This window comes from Ochotona princeps, chromosome 1 (assembly GCF_030435755.1).
Source record: "Ochotona princeps isolate mOchPri1 chromosome 1, mOchPri1.hap1, whole genome shotgun sequence".
NCBI lineage: Eukaryota > Metazoa > Chordata > Mammalia > Lagomorpha > Ochotonidae > Ochotona > Ochotona princeps.
This window is the reverse complement of record NC_080832.1, coordinates 113,363,378-113,378,708: the sequence shown is the minus strand read 5'-3', so window position 1 is coordinate 113,378,708 and position 15,331 is coordinate 113,363,378. Positions and strand designations below refer to the sequence as shown.

General features: G+C 60.0%; 1 protein-coding gene across 1 annotated transcript in view; it reads left to right on the top strand.

Annotated features, from left to right (window-relative positions):
* ITPR3 (inositol 1,4,5-trisphosphate receptor type 3) overlaps window positions 1-15,331 on the top strand; it is a 59,471-nt gene that overhangs the window by 36,774 nt on the left and 7,366 nt on the right. Inside the window, exons 17-45 of the mRNA XM_004590276.2 lie at window positions 257-376; window positions 655-837; window positions 2,358-2,609; window positions 2,699-2,843; window positions 3,034-3,175; window positions 3,689-3,888; window positions 4,523-4,652; window positions 4,797-4,854; window positions 5,179-5,344; window positions 6,109-6,273; window positions 6,354-6,428; window positions 6,755-6,880; window positions 7,412-7,534; window positions 7,612-7,812; window positions 8,542-8,793; window positions 8,978-9,103; window positions 9,479-9,604; window positions 10,976-11,096; window positions 11,601-11,791; window positions 12,170-12,318; window positions 12,411-12,519; window positions 12,614-12,704; window positions 12,825-12,994; window positions 13,687-13,864; window positions 13,956-14,140; window positions 14,242-14,442; window positions 14,547-14,657; window positions 15,012-15,107; window positions 15,210-15,311. Coding sequence (XP_004590333.1) covers window positions 257-376; window positions 655-837; window positions 2,358-2,609; window positions 2,699-2,843; window positions 3,034-3,175; window positions 3,689-3,888; window positions 4,523-4,652; window positions 4,797-4,854; window positions 5,179-5,344; window positions 6,109-6,273; window positions 6,354-6,428; window positions 6,755-6,880; window positions 7,412-7,534; window positions 7,612-7,812; window positions 8,542-8,793; window positions 8,978-9,103; window positions 9,479-9,604; window positions 10,976-11,096; window positions 11,601-11,791; window positions 12,170-12,318; window positions 12,411-12,519; window positions 12,614-12,704; window positions 12,825-12,994; window positions 13,687-13,864; window positions 13,956-14,140; window positions 14,242-14,442; window positions 14,547-14,657; window positions 15,012-15,107; window positions 15,210-15,311 — 4,294 coding nt within the window. The remainder of the gene's footprint in view (window positions 1-256; window positions 377-654; window positions 838-2,357; window positions 2,610-2,698; window positions 2,844-3,033; window positions 3,176-3,688; window positions 3,889-4,522; window positions 4,653-4,796; window positions 4,855-5,178; window positions 5,345-6,108; window positions 6,274-6,353; window positions 6,429-6,754; window positions 6,881-7,411; window positions 7,535-7,611; window positions 7,813-8,541; window positions 8,794-8,977; window positions 9,104-9,478; window positions 9,605-10,975; window positions 11,097-11,600; window positions 11,792-12,169; window positions 12,319-12,410; window positions 12,520-12,613; window positions 12,705-12,824; window positions 12,995-13,686; window positions 13,865-13,955; window positions 14,141-14,241; window positions 14,443-14,546; window positions 14,658-15,011; window positions 15,108-15,209; window positions 15,312-15,331) is intronic.

Sequence of the window (15,331 nt, the reverse complement as noted above, 5' to 3'; positions counted from 1 at the left end):
GTCTGTGTGATTCTAGTTACTACCCATGTGGACTGTCACCCCCTGCCCTTGCAGCTCCTCCTCCACCCCTTGACTCTAGCTGGAGCCTGTCCTCTGTCTCGGGCCAATACCCTGTGGGCTGTCCCTTCCTGGGAACCTGTCTCCCCTCCATCCAAGGCTTGAGGATGGATCAGCAGCCTGCTGGGGGAGGGGGTGGGTTTCCTCCCTGCAGGGCCTGCTGTCTGAACCCCTTCCTGCCTGTACGTCACCACCACAGGTTCCTGGACTACCTCTCTGACCTGTGTGTGTCCAACCACATCGCCATCCCCGTCACCCAGGAGCTTATCTGCAAGTGCGTGCTGGACCCCAAGAACAGCGACATCCTCATCCAGACTGAGTGAGTGTTGTCCCTCACCATGGCTGCCTGGGCATGGGGGAGTGGGAGGGAGCAGGTAGGCACTGGCATCCTTGCCCTCTGCAGACAAGGACCCAGCCCCTGCCCTGTGCCCAGTTTTTTGCCTGGTACCATGGGGGAGGGGAAGGGACCACAGCCCTGCCTGCCCTGGGCTGTTTGCCCACCTCCCCACCGACTTGGAGCTGCACACTGCACAGAGGGCTGCACTGTGAGGCTCTGTGAGGCCGGCTCGCTCACAATGAGGTGGCCTTGGCCTGCAGGCTCCGGCCCGTGAAGGAGATGGCGCAGTCCCATGAGTACCTGAGCATCGAGTACTCGGAAGAGGAAGTGTGGCTCACGTGGACCGACAAGAACAACGAACATCATGAGAAAAGTGTGCGGCAGCTGGCGCAGGAGGCGCGTGCCGGCAACGCCCACGACGAGAACGTGCTCAGCTACTACAGGTGTGTGCCCGCCCCGCCCTGCCACACCCACCCCACCCCGTGGACTCCCTGACCTCCCCTGGTCACAGCCATCACCCCCAGAGGGATGAGTGAGGGGCCGGCTGGGCAGCCAGGGAGTGCTGTGCGGCCTTGTGATCAGGGTCAGCCCCAAAACCAGTTTGGCAGAAACCCTGAACATTCGAGGGGCCTTCAGAAAGTTGTGGGAAGTAGGGATTAAAATGCCACTGAAGATACCTGTCTCTCATCTTGGAGCTTCCGGCTCATGTGCCCTGAGGGGCAGTGGTGATGGCTCACGTTGGAGTCCCAGCTGCTGGCTCTTGTCTTCAGCCTGGCCCAGCTCTGGCTGTTGAAGGTGCTAGGGAGTGAGCCGGAAGACAGGAACTGTGGCTATCTCCGTTTCTTCCTCCAGGTCCCTCCCGTGGGTGGCCAGCCCCTTTCATCTCACAGCGCTGTGCACATCCTCATCTTTCTTTTTTAAAGATTTTATTTCTTTTTATCGGAAAGTCAGATATACAGAGAGGAGGAGAGAAGGAGAGACAGAAAGATCTTCCATTTGCTGACTCACTCCCCAAGTGGCCACAATGGCCAGAGCTAAGCCAATGTGAAGCCAGAGCCTGGAGCTTCTTCCAAGTCTCTCTCTTGGGTGCAGGGTCCAAGACTTTGGGCCATCCTTGACTGCTTTCCCAGGCCACAAGCAGGGAGCTGGATGGAAAGTGGGGCCTCCAGGACATGAATCAGTGCCCCTGTGGTATCCAGACGCATGCAAGGCGAGAACTTTAGCCCCTAGGCTACCACATCAGGCCCTCTTTTTTTTTTTTTAAGAATTATTTATTTTTATTGGAAAGGGAGATATATAGAGAGGAGGAGACACAGAAAGAAGGATCTTCTGTCCACTGGTTCACTCCCCAAGTGGCCACAATGGCCGGGGCTGTGCCAATCTGAAACCAGGAGCTTTTTCCAGATTTTCCACATGGGTGCAGGGTCCCAACATTTTGGGCCGTCCTCTACTGCCTTCTCAGGCCACAAGCAGGGAGCTGGATGGGAAGTGGAACAGCTGGGACATGAACCTGCACCAGTATAGGATCTGGGTGCATGCAAGGCGAGGATTCAGCCACTAGACTACTGCACTGGACTTTGTGTACATCCTCATTTTTCTAGCTCTGCTCCCAGAGCTGTGTTACCAGCTGCTTGCCTTGCCTTCCTCCCTTGCCATCCTGCCTGTCCTCTCCCCGCCCGCAGCAGGATTCTCCTGCCTCCCTCTTCCCCTCCTGCTAGCCGTCTCTCATCTCTGACACCCTTCTGTCCCAGAATGCTGGTGCTGGCTGAGTCAGCCGATGGGGGGAGGGGGACTACGATGCTCACAATTCCAGGTGGGTTTGCCTGTCATCCTTCCTGGGTCAGGACTATGGTCCCTTCTGTCATAGTGACCGGGGTATGGTCTAACCCATGTCCCTATGCACAGACCTCCATGCATCTGCAGCATCCTCACTGCCCACCTGCCTGCCTGTCCTGGCCCACAGGTACCAGCTGAAGCTCTTTGCCCGCATGTGCCTGGATCGGCAGTACCTGGCCATTGATGAGATCTCCCAGCAGCTGGGCGTGGAGCTCATCTTCCTGTGCATGGCTGATGAGATGCTGCCCTTCGATCTGCGCGCCTCCTTCTGCCACCTGATGCTGCATGTGCACGTGGACCGCGATCCCCAGGAGCTGGTAACGCCTGTCAAGTTCGCCCGCCTCTGGACTGAGATCCCCACGGCCATTACCATCAAGGAGTGAGAAAGGGGTGGATGGAGGGCGGGGCACTGGGGGTGGCTTGGGCGTGTGTCAAGGGACCTCATGCTTCCTGGCCTCGGACCCCCAGCTATGATTCCAACCTCAACGCCTCACGAGACGACAAGAAGAACAAGTTTGCCAGCACCATGGAGTTCGTGGAGGACTACCTTAACAACGTGGTCAGTGAGGCCGTGCCCTTCGCCAACGAGGAGAAGAACAAGCTGACCTACGAGGTGGGCCGTGGTCAGTGTGCTGTGGGGTGCTGGTCTGTCGAGTCCACATACCCTAGCCTGGCGCCCCCCGCCAGTGCCGGGAGACCAGGTGAAGCCAAGTAGCAGGTGTCAGTACTTATGCCTGCCTAGTCCCTCCAGGGCCCCTCCTTCCTGGCCCCGCCCCTGCTCACAGCCCTTCCCCTCCCTGCAGGTAGTCAGCCTGGCGCACAATCTCATCTACTTCGGCTTCTACAGCTTCAGCGAGCTGCTGCGGCTCACACGCACACTGCTCGGCATCATTGACTGCGTGCAGGGCCCCCCTGCCATGCTGCAGCCCTATGAGGACCCAGGCGGTGAGGTGCCGCCCGGCCAGGCCAGGCTTGCTGATCCACCTGCTGTGCTACCTGGCTGTCTGTCCTGCCACAATGGGACTCTGTAGACCCACCCCCCATGCCCTTCCAACCTTACCTGGGCCACAGGGATAACTACCTGGGCTCTCCGGTGACCCCCATCTTTGGCAGAGTAGCTTGATGTGACAGAAGAGTCTGGGGCCAGAGGGGACACAGCCCTGCCATCTTCCAAGCCAGGCTGAGAGGGTGGGAGTGTGCCCTGCGTGTGTGAGGGGCAGGTGCAGAGCTGTTCCCAGGCCATCAGGGCCTCTTCAGAAGGTGCTGGGCTTCTAGTGCTGGGCTGTGCAGCAGATCTCCTGGGTTCCTACCTGGGCACTCGCTTGCTCCCTCACTCTGGCCATCCCTCCTTTCTCCAGAATGGCCTCCTGGGGTCGTCCCTGAACTGTGAGTGACTCTCCCCAAAAGGTGGGTTCCCCATCCCAATACCCCTTCTCAACTTCCTCCTGCAATTGGCAGGCAAGAACGTGCGGCGCTCCATCCAGGGCGTGGGCCACATGATGTCCACCATGGTGCTGAGCCGCAAGCAGTCTGTCTTCGGCGGCCCCAGCCTGCCTGCTGGTGCCGGAGCGGCCGAGCCGCTGGACCGCAGCAAGTTTGAAGAGAATGAAGACATTGTAGTGATGGAGACCAAGTTAAAGATTCTGGAGATTCTGCAGGTGGTTGGGCTGGAGCCGGGAGGTGTGGGCACAGGGTGAGGGGGAGTAGACACAGATTTCTCACTTCTGCATCTGCTGACTGCTGGGGAGGGGGCTGTCCCCAGATGGGTGGGCAAGCAGTGACATTGTGGGGGACCTGGTCAGAGGAGGCTGACAGAGCTGCCGAGCCACTGAAGGGCTGGAGCTTCAAGTCTGCATCCTGGGGTGTGCTCCAGGAAGAGGGCCACTCAGGGGTGTCCCCTAGGGACCTTTCTGCATCTTCATGGCCTCGACTTCTGCTTCCTCTGAGTGCCCAGGGTGCTGGCTTTGGACCCGGGCCCTCTAGGTCAGGTCCTGTCAGCTCCGAGCTGGGACTCGCTGTGTGTGTGCCTATTCCTGCCATGTGTGTGCTTGTGTCTGTGTGCATGGGTCCAAGACTTGCAGCTTCTGGGAGGATATACCAGCTACTAGGAAGAGGACACTGGGCTTCCCAGGACACAGGGGCTTGGTTCTGTGGTGACACTTAAGAACCTCCCCTTATATCCCTCACCCCGAATGCTGGCACCATTCCGGGTCCTGCCCCATCTGCTTCCGGGAGCCAGAAGGGCCTGCTGACCACAGCTGGTGCTCACCTGCGCCCACTCCTCTTGTCCAGTTTATCCTTAATGTGCGCCTGGACTACCGCATCTCCTACCTGCTGTCTGTCTTCAAGAAGGAGTTTGTGGAGGTGTTTCCCATGCAGGACAGTGGTGCTGACGGCACAGCTCCCGCCTTCGACTCTACCAGTGAGTCTGCCTGCCCACACAGACCAAGGCTTGGCCCTTGGTTTCAGCCAGTTGGCTCTAAGGCCTAGGCCAGAACCAGGAGTGTCTCCCTGTCCCCTCGCTACGTTCCAACCCCTCCCTCTATCTGCCTCTTGCTCCCCACAGCTGCCAACATGAACCTGGATCGCATTGGGGAGCAGGCAGAAGCCATGTTCGGAGTGGGGTGAGCAGATGGGGGAGCAGGGTCGGGGCCCTGTTTTGAGGTGATCAGGATTCTCAAGGCTCGGGAACGGGGGAGGAGAGTGCCAATAAGGAGGGAATCGCTGCTGCGGCCTCTTCCTGGTCTCTGGATCCCACAGTGGGAGTCCCTGTTCAGGTGCATGATTTTGAGGAGTGCTTAGGTGCCCTGGGGCACACAGGGGCCACTCAAGGTCTTGGGGCAGTGAGGCAGCCGGCAGCAGCAGCTGCCATGCTGGGTGGGAGGTGTGTGTGGTGGCAGCAGCGGGGGTTGAGTGCAGCATGCGCCTGCCATGCCTGGTGCCCGCAGGAAGACGAGCAGCATGCTGGAGGTGGACGACGAGGGTGGCCGCATGTTCCTGCGGGTGCTTATCCACCTGACCATGCACGACTACGCCCCATTGGTCTCGGGGGCCCTGCAGCTCCTCTTCAAGCACTTCAGCCAGCGCCAGGAGGCCATGCACACCTTCAAGCAGGTGCTGGACATGCTTGCTGGGTGGGGGACTCGGGGGAGGAGGGGCGTGTTGATGGACACATTTGAGATCTCAGCCTTACACAGCACCTTGGGAGCCAACACAGAGCCTGGGCCTCTCTGTCCATCTTTGTTGGCTGCCCAACCTGCCATGTCTTGCCATGTGGGCAGCACTTGGCAGCTCTCAGGCTCCTACTACATACACCTGGGCCAAATACTTTGCCTCCTGGCCTGGCACTCTGGCTGGCCAGCCATAATTGCCTGCTGTTGTGACATATGCATCTCACGATCTCTGTGGCCCATGTATTCACTGGAGTGGGCTGGCACTTCCCAAGTGCCCACTGCGTGCCAGGCACCAAGCCTCGGGCTAGACATGTCTCCTGGCCTTGTCACAGTGGTCCCCAACAGTGGTCACTGTTCATCCCTGCCGGGGACAGTTAAGGCCCAAGGAGCTTCCTGCCTCGCCCCCAGGCCCAGGGTGAGGAAGCTGGGGGTATGGCCAGGCCCTGGTTCATAGCTCTCTTGGCTGTCACTCGGGGGTGAGGACAGTGGGTAACAGGACATGAGTCAGTGACTGAAGCCAGGTGATGTGGCTTTTCAAGGCAGAGAGGCCTGTGGCTATCAGGGAAGTCCTGCTGGAGGTGGTGGGTCAATGACAAGGCAGTAAGCCCTGAGTAGTGTTCGGCAGGGTGGGAGGTCCTGGCCTGGGCAGAGTACACAGGAGTCCCAGTGTGACCGGCCATGCCACTCTCATCCCCCACCCCTCAGGTGCAGCTGCTGATCTCGGCCCAGGATGTGGAGAACTACAAGGTGATTAAGTCTGAGCTGGACCGGCTGCGCACCATGGTGGAGAAGTCGGAGCTGTGGGTGGACAAGAAGGGCAGTGGCAAGGGCGAGGAGGCCGAGGCGGGGGCCGCTAAGGACAAAAAGGAGGTGAGTCAGGGGGCTGGAGCTGGGCTGGGGCTCCCTGTGGGGCTGGGCCCAGCTGACCCCGTCCTTCTCTCTGCTCCCAGCGGCCCATGGATGAGGAGGGCTTCCTGCCCCCGCCCGGGGAGAAGAGCAGTGAGAACTACCAAATCGTCAAGGGCGTGAGTGCCGGGGTCCTGGGGCAGTGTGGTGGGGTGTGTGCATGCCCCCTTGGAGGCCCCTCTGCCAGCGGCTGGCCTCGTCAGGCATCTCAGAGTCCAGCTACAGTGACCACAAAGCTGAAAAGTATTGGTGGGATTCTGTCTGGTGGTCACGTTCTCTGCTTTCTGGGGTGGCCTTGGGGGCCATTGGGGGCTAATGCAGTGGCCATGACCGCTGTTCCCCTTCCCACCCCAGGTGTTAGCTGGGACCTGGCTGTGGGGAACCGGGGGCAGCAGGGTAGGGGTGAGGTTGAGGGCCTTCGGTCTCACCCCTTGGCCTCCTGCAGATCCTGGAGCGGCTGAACAAGATGTGTGGGGTCGGGGAGCAGATGAGGAAGAAGCAGCAACGGCTGCTCAAGAACATGGACGCCCACAAGGTCATGCTGGATCTGCTGCAGATCCCCTACGACAAGGTGACCCTGACCTCTGACCCCCAGACTACTTCACCCATTAGTCCCTAGCACCAACCTGATCCAGCTGAATTTTGACCTTCTCAGCTTGACCTTGATTTGGCCCTAGCCTTACCCGAATGTTAATCCTGATTCCAACTTCTTCCCTGAGAATCTGTTTCATCTCACCTTAACCCATGTGGACCCTAACCTGACCCCAGCCTCTCCTTGGCCTAGACACATAGCCACAGCATTGGCCTTGTCCTGAACCTCACCTTAGGCTCATCCTCTTGGTGTGTCCCCAGGCCTGCCCTTCCCAGCCTTTGGCCCTGGCTCCTCATGCTCACTGATGCTGACTGGTGCCAAGCCTCACCCAGGCCACCGACTGTCACCTGCCCTAGCCCCTTGCTGCAGCAGCCTTCCCTCTGACTTGGCCTCTTCATTGTCCCCATGCCAAGCTCTGATGTAGTCCACACCTGTCCCAGCCCACTCTGCCTCCCTGGAACCCCCCCATCCTGACCAACTACCCCCTTTCCACCTCGTTTCCATGCCCAGAGCGACGCCAAGATGATGGAGATCCTGCGTTACACGCACCAGTTCCTGCAGAAGTTCTGTGCTGGGAACCCTGGCAACCAGGCCTTGCTGCACAAGCACCTGCACCTGTTCCTCACGCCTGGGGTGAGGATGTGGGGCCTGGCGGTGGGTGGGCAGTGCTGGCCCCGCCCCCGTTGACCGCTCTCTCCCATCCCCTGCAGCTCCTGGAGGCTGAGACCATGCAGCACATCTTTCTCAACAACTACCAACTGTGCTCCGAAATCAGCGAGCCCGTGCTGCAGCACTTCGTGCACCTGCTGGCCACACACGGCCGCCACGTGCAGTACCTGGATTTCCTTCACACCGTCATCAAGGCCGAGGGCAAGTACGTCAAGAAGTGCCAGGACATGATCATGACCGAGGTGAGGGCAGGGCAGGGCTGCGCTTGGAAGCCTGGCTGGTGGGTTGTGGTGGGCAGTGGAGACAGCTTCAGGTGCTGCCCAGTGGCGGGGAGGTGGTGGGAGACCCTGGGCTGTGGGTCTAACAGGATGGCAGCGGGGCCCCTGGGGAGTGAGGCCCGGGAGGAACTCGGATAAGAGGCCTGAGAGATGTCAGGCCCGTCTTCCTGCTTCCTTCAGCTCCTTACAAGTCCGGAAGCGCTGGGTTGTGCCCAGCATCCTGTGCACTTGAGATGGGGTAGGGGGTGGCGGGACTGGGGCTAGTGCTTTGTCCTTTATGCTGGTTGCTGGCACCCCAGAATCTGGCACACAGCGGGGACTCCACAGACACCTGCTGGCAGGAGGCATGGGGGCTGCGGCTCAGACTTGGTCTGTGCCCGTTTGTTGCTGTCGTTAGGTGTGAAGAATACAGTGGCTGAGGCCAGAGGACACTGTGTGGGCTCCTCCAGACAGCCCAGGGGATGAGGGGAGGGGGAGATCAGAGAAGGCATCCTGGAAGAAGTGAACTCTGAGTCCGGGAGGCCTGAGACCCTCAGCCAGGGACCCTGAGTGCCGGGCAGGTGGGCGTGGTGGGCAGGCTGGACCCACAGGCTCAGCCTTTCCCTGGCAGTGCAGGACAAGGCTAGGCAGAAAGGGGGCTGGCATGTGTTTACTGAGGGGTTCTAAGGCGCGCCTCCGCTGACCTCTCCACAGCTGACCAACGCAGGTGATGACGTGGTCGTGTTCTACAACGACAAGGCCTCGCTGGCTCACCTGCTGGACATGATGAAGGCTGCCCGGGACGGCGTGGAGGACCAAAGTCCCCTCATGTACCACATCTCCCTGGTGGATCTGCTGGCCGCTTGTGCTGAGGGCAAGAATGTCTACACGGAGATCAAGTGCACGTCCCTGCTGCCACTGGAGGATGTGGTGTCGGTGGTGACACATGAGGACTGTATCACTGAGGTGCGGCTGGAGATGGCAGAGTCGGGTCATAGCACAGGAGGGGAGAGGCTGGACGGGGAGACGGCCCATGGGACAGGGAGAGCCTGGACAGGGCGATGGCAGAGCTGAGCCACGACACAAAGGGGAGAACCTTGGTGGAAGGGGGCCCTGTGCACTTCCTGTGTCCATCTTCATCCCCATCCAGGTGAAAATGGCCTATGTGAACTTTGTGAACCACTGCTACGTGGACACGGAGGTGGAGATGAAGGAGATCTACACCAGCAACCACATATGGACGCTCTTTGAGAACTTCACCCTGGACATGGCTCGGGTCTGTCTTGGCAAGGAGGAGGGAGAGGGGAGGTGTGGGAGTAGCCTGCTAAGAAGAGCAGTGATGGGGTACCCTCCTGCCCCACATTAGGGGAGGTGTGGGAGCAGCCTGCTAAGAAGAGCAGTGATGGGGTACCCTCCTGCCCCACATTAGGGGAGGTGTGGGAGCAGCCTGCTAAGAAGAGCAGTGATGGGGTACCCTCCTGCCCCACATTAGGGGAGGTGTGGGAGCAGCCTGCTAAGAAGAGCAGTGATGGGGTACCCTCCTGCCCCACTTCAGGGGAGGTGTGGGAGCAGCCTGCTAAGAAAGGCAGTGATGGGATACCCTCCTGCCCCACATCTGGGCTGCCCCGAGCATCTGCCCATGCTGTTCCAGGTCTGCAATAAGCGGGAGAAGCGGCTGGCTGACCCCACCCTGGAGAAGTATGTGCTGACCGTGGTGCTGGACACCGTCAATGCCTTCTTCAGCTCGCCCTTCTCGGAGAACAGTACTTCCCTGCAGGTGCACCTCCCCACGGCAGCAGCTCTGGGGGGTAGAGGGGATAGGTGGGGAGACATGCGGGGGTGTCCATCAGCCCCGCTCTCACATCCCCAGATTCTGCATCTTCAGATGCAGCCCCCTGTGGATTGAAATTCCCCACCCTGTGCTGAGAGACCCACAGGCGTACCTGCCGCCTGTGGGCTCTCCGTGGTGCTAGGCCTCAGAGTGTCAGGGGTTGGGACTCACGTAGAAGTGACAGGACATTGTGTGAGAGGAGGTGGTACAGAAACGCCCACGCATGGTCCTTAAGGGGCTCAAGCCTCGTGGGACCTGCTAACTTCAGGGGTCCTGGAACCAGTGCGCCCCCTCCAGGTCTTGAGGGAATGTGTTTGTGTTTGCTTGTACCACCAAAAGGAGTAGCGGGCTGTCACCCCTGTGCAGTCATGAGCTGTGCTGTTGAATAAAGTAGTCCCTGGGTCAGCAGTCTAAACAGCAACGTTTAGGAGCTAGTTTCCAGGGCTCAGAGATCCCCAAGTTCAGTGGGCCTGGCAGATCCCAGCATGCCAGCCAGGTGGGGGGGTTGGGTGTTATCATTGCATCGGTAATCAGGGAAACCTGATTTGTATAGGTCAGACCTGCTGGTCATGGGGGTTGTGGTGTCCCTAGGGTTGATGAAGTGGGCTAGCCATCTTGGGTCTGCATGAGCAGGGGAGCCTCAGGCCTGACCATAGCCCCTTGAGGTGGGCAAAGCCAGGGTTCCTGGAGGAAGGGCCATGCCTTGCTGCGGAAGTCAGACACACCTGAAAGGAACAGCAGGAGCCAGATAAAGGGGCACCTACCAGTGATGAAGGAAATAGTGGGTCCCACCTGTGAGCCCAAGGCTCTGTGATTGGGCCTGGCTTCCTCAGGATTCAGTTATATTATGCCAACCTTGCCCTGTCAACCCCAGGGTGCGAGTGGGGCGGAGGGATCCAGGGTAAGCAGCGTGTGTACGGTGGGTTACCATATGGAGAGGGAAGTGGCACAAACTGTCCTGTCTGGGTCACTCACTCCTTGAATGCTCACAACAGCTGGGGCTGGCCCAAGAACTTGAACCAGCATCAGCTGCCGCCTCCCAGGGTGTATATGAGCAGGAAGTTGAGATCAGGGACAGAAACTGAAACCTGAACCCGGGCTCTGTCCCGAGCAGTGGGTTACCTGCTTTGCCCAGAGCCTACCCCTGAATTCTGCTTTCAGGGGAGGAAAGGGTCAGGCACCTGGCCGTGCCAGGGCTCGAGGGAGTGAGGGTGCCTTTTCCCACTCCTGCTCTCATCCCTGCTCTTAGTGGTGCCCACTTGGGATCCCAGTTGGGAGGGGCCGGGCCATTGCAGTGGGTCGTGTGGCCTCTTACAGACACATCAGACCATTGTGGTCCAGCTTCTGCAGTCCACCATGCGGCTGCTTGAGTGTCCGTGGCTGCAGCAGCAGCACAAGGGCTCCGTGGAGGCCTGCATCCGGACCTTGGCCCTGGTGGGTGAGTGTGCCTCTGCTGCCGGCCAGCCACCTCCAAGCCCTCCCCTGACTCCACCCTCCCAGGAGCACCTGACCCTGAGCACGCCCGGCACCTGTTCCCAGGTGGCTCTCTGGGCGTCTTTGTGGGCTCAGCACCTCGGCATAGCGAACAGCTGTGTTGTCCTCTGAGTCAGTTTCCCAGCAGAGCAGGCCGGGTGATGTTCCCCAGCTGGGGTCTGCGCTTATGTTTTGTGTTTGCAAATGACCTCGGGCAGGAGCCAGGGCTACAGAGGATCAGGGCCAAGGGTAGATGGCGGAGGCAGGATGGGGCCAGGGTGAACTAGGAGGGGAAGAGTGGACTTGAGTCTGTCCAGTGGGGAATGGGATGGGAACCCCTGTGCCCCACCTGCCCAAGGCTCTTGGTCTGGGTTTTGCTGTCCTCCAGCACAGCAGCCCCAAGCTGCCTCCACCCCACCCCACCCCACCCCACCCCACATCCAGCCTTCAGCGCCTGCTTCTCTCCTAGCCAAGGGCCGGGCCATTCTGCTGCCCATGGACCTGGATGCCCACATCAGCTCACTACTCAGCAGTGGGGCCAGCAGCACGGCTGCTGCCCAGCGGAATGCTGCCAACTACAAGGCAGCCACACGGACCTTTACCCGTGTCACGCCTACCGCCAACCAGTGGGACTACAAGAACATCATTGAAAAGCTGCAGGTACGTGTGTGTGGCCTGGTCCTTCTCCGCTCCTCCCCTCTACTGCCCATCCCTTCAACTGCACTCCTTCTCTCCTCTGGGGACTTGAGGCCTTGGGGCTCATGGGGGAGGTGGGACCTCCCCCCTCCTGTATGCAGCACATTCCTCTCCACTGTCTCATTGGCCATGGAGGGGATGGGGTGGGTTATTCTCCCCTGTGGGGAGCAGACTGAGGTTCCCCGATGTCATGCTGCTGGGGACATGCTGGGCCTGTGGGTCTCACTAGGGGCCTGGGGCTCATGGGCTTTTCCTTCAGAAGTCTCTGGGTCTGGGGTCCCCTGGTTGGGTGCAGGGCAGTGTGGGGGGTAGGATGGTGACCCTGGCCTGCCCTGTCCCCAGGACATCATCACAGCCCTGGAGGAGCGGCTAAGGCCGCTAGTGCAGGCTGAGCTGTCGGTGTTGGTAGATGTCCTGCACTGGCCCGAGCTGCTCTTCCTGGAGGGCAGTGAAGCCTACCTGCGCTGTGAGAGTGGTGGCTTCCTGTCCAAGTGAGTGGGGCACCTGGGGGCTGGCAGGGTCAAGGGACCGGGGTGGACACCGGTGGCACGGGGCCGGCCTGAGCTCCCTTCGGCCTGCGCAGGCTGATCCAGCACACCAAGGACCTCATGGAGTCTGAGGAGAAGCTGTGCATCAAGGTTTTGCGCACCCTGCAGCAGATGCTGCTCAAGAAGGCCAAGTACGGGGACCGGGTGAGTGTCCTGCAGGGAACTGGGACCTGGGGACCCTGGGCTTGGGCCCTGTGCCCACTGGGCACCCCTTTCCTGTCCTGCATCCACCCACCAGGGCAACCAGCTGCGCAAGATGCTGCTCCAGAACTACCTGCAGAACCGCAAGTCCAGCTCGCGGGGTGACCTGTCGGACCCTGTGGGCACGGGTTAGTACCGCCTTTCCCAATAGGCTCATTCCATCTCATTCCACCTGCTTTACTCACTTGAGTGAGCCCTGCCCACTTGAGTAAGCCCCACCCCCTAAAGCAAAGCCCCGCCCCTCTTAGGCTTGGACCAAGACTGGTCCGCAATCGCAGCCACCCAGAGCCGGCTGGACAAGGAGGGGGCCACCAAGCTGGTGTGTGACCTCATCACCAGCACCAAGAATGAGAAGATCTTCCAGGAGAGCATTGGCCTGGCCATCCGCCTGCTGGATGGAGGCAACACTGAGATCCAGGTGTGCAGGGGGCCCTACCTGCTCAAGAGATGGGTCGAGGCTACCTAGTGGCAGAGGCCTGGGTGCTGGTGTCCCTCAGGAGTGGCTCCTACTCCTCCCTCTCAGCCCCTGTATTGGGTGGTCTCTTTACCGACTCATGTCCCAGCTGGGCCTGAGCCTGCCCTCCACTGTCCTGTCTGTATTGTGACTGTCCATTCATCATGTGACTTCCTCTGGGACCTGCACCTGTTGCAGGGTTTAGCAAGGGGCAGTGTGACTTCCAGGACTCCACCCCTCTGCTGCTGGGTAAACAGGTGGTGCGAGGTGGTTGGGCCTGCTCTCACGGCCCTGCTGACCTCCCCTGAGCCTCAGCTACAGGGTCCCAGGCTGTCTGTCTCCACCACTTCAGGTGGGCCTGGGCATGTCTTGGGAACCTTTTCCCCTTCATTGCTGCCCCTGCGGCCCCAGGAGACCTTGGGGATGGCCGTTAAGAGAGCCAGGCTACGGGCTCAGCAGCGTGGCCTAGTGGCTAAGGTCCTCGCCTTTATCCCATATGGCCGCTGGTTCTAATCCCGGCAGCTCCACTTCCTCTCTATCTCTCCTCCTCTCAGTATATCTGACTTTGTAATGAAAATAAAATAAATCTTAAAAAAAAAAAAAAAAGAGCCAGGCTTAGCGCTGGGGTCCTTCCTGCTCCCCTGTCCACCCCCCAGAAATCCTTCTACAACCTGATGACTAGCGACAAGAAATCAGAGCGCTTCTTCAAGGTTCTCCATGACCGCATGAAGCGGGCACAGCAAGAGACCAAGTCCACGGTGGCTGTCAACATGAGTGACCTGGGCAGCCAGCCACGGGGGGACCGGGAACCTCCTGACCCTGCTACCGCCAAAGGTCTGGAAAGGGACCAGGGCTGGGGCAGCAGGAGGTGGTGGCAGTGCTTGTGTGCCTGGCCGTCACGCCTCACCTCTGCCCCACCCTGCAGGTCGTGTGGCTTCCTTTTCCCTGCCCAGCTCCCCCTCCCATACCATGCTGGGCCCTGGCCTGCACCGGGGGCACGAGGTGGGCGAGCGTGTGCAGAGCAACGAGATGGGCACCTCTGTGCTCATCATGCAGCCCATCCTGCGCTTCCTGCAGCTGCTGTGTGAGAATCACAACCGGGATCTGCAGGTGTGTGCACAGCTTGAGGGTGGGGACCTGCACCTGAGCATGGGGGTGCCCCCATCAACCCAGGCAGGCACCCCCACACCCACCGCTCCTGTGCTCTGCAGAACTTCCTGCGCTGCCAGAACAACAAGACCAACTACAACCTGGTGTGCGAGACGCTGCAGTTCCTGGACATCATGTGTGGTAGCACCACAGGGGGCCTGGGGCTGCTGGGGCTCTACATCAACGAGGACAACGTGGGCCTGGTCATCCAGACCTTGGAAACCCTCACTGAGTACTGCCAGGGCCCCTGCCATGAAAACCAGGTGGGCTGGTGAGGTGGCACAAGCCGCAGAGGTCTTGGCGCAGGGGGTGGTCCCTGGGGCTGCTGCAGTTCTGAGTCTCCGCCTCCTCACCCACCTCCTGCCAGACATGCATCGTGACACACGAGTCCAACGGCATCGACATCATCACTGCCCTGATTCTCAATGACATCAGCCCCTTGTGCAAGTACCGCATGGACCTGGTGCTGCAACTCAAGGTGACCCCCAGCAGGCCTGTGGGTGTACATGTGGCATGTGCGATGTTACTGTTGAGCATATGGTGGTACATGCAGGGTGTGTGTGTGTGTATGTGTGTGTGTGAGGTGTGCACACAAGGGTGTATGAGCCAGCTTCACAGGGTGCACTTAACTCTGCTGCCACTGCACTGGGAGAGTTGACAAAAGGCCCGTGCGTGGCTTGGCTGGCTGGCTGGCTGGCTAGCTGTGCTCGGGGTCACCTTGAGTGGTTGGGGCCAGAGGTTGGGGAGGGCCTGGCATGTCTCTGGGGTGGGGAGGTTGTGGGACTCTGGTGAAGGGCCTCACACCATGTCCTGCCCTGGCCCCTGCATCCAGGACAATGCCTCCAAACTGCTCCTGGCACTGATGGAGAGCCGGCACGACAGCGAGAACGCCGAGCGTATCCTCATCAGCCTCCGGCCCCAGGAGCTGGTGAGCTGGGCGGGTGAATGGATGTGTCCTGGAGGGCATTAGGGGTACAGCCGACCCTCCGGCCCCAGGAAGAGGGCATTCAAGCAGGTGCTGCCCCACCAGGTGGACGTCATCAAGAAGGCCTACCTACAGGAAGAGGAGCGTGAGAACTCGGAGGTGAGCCCACGGGAAGTGGGCCACAACATCTACATCCTGGCCTTGCAGGTACCAGCACTCCCCAACAT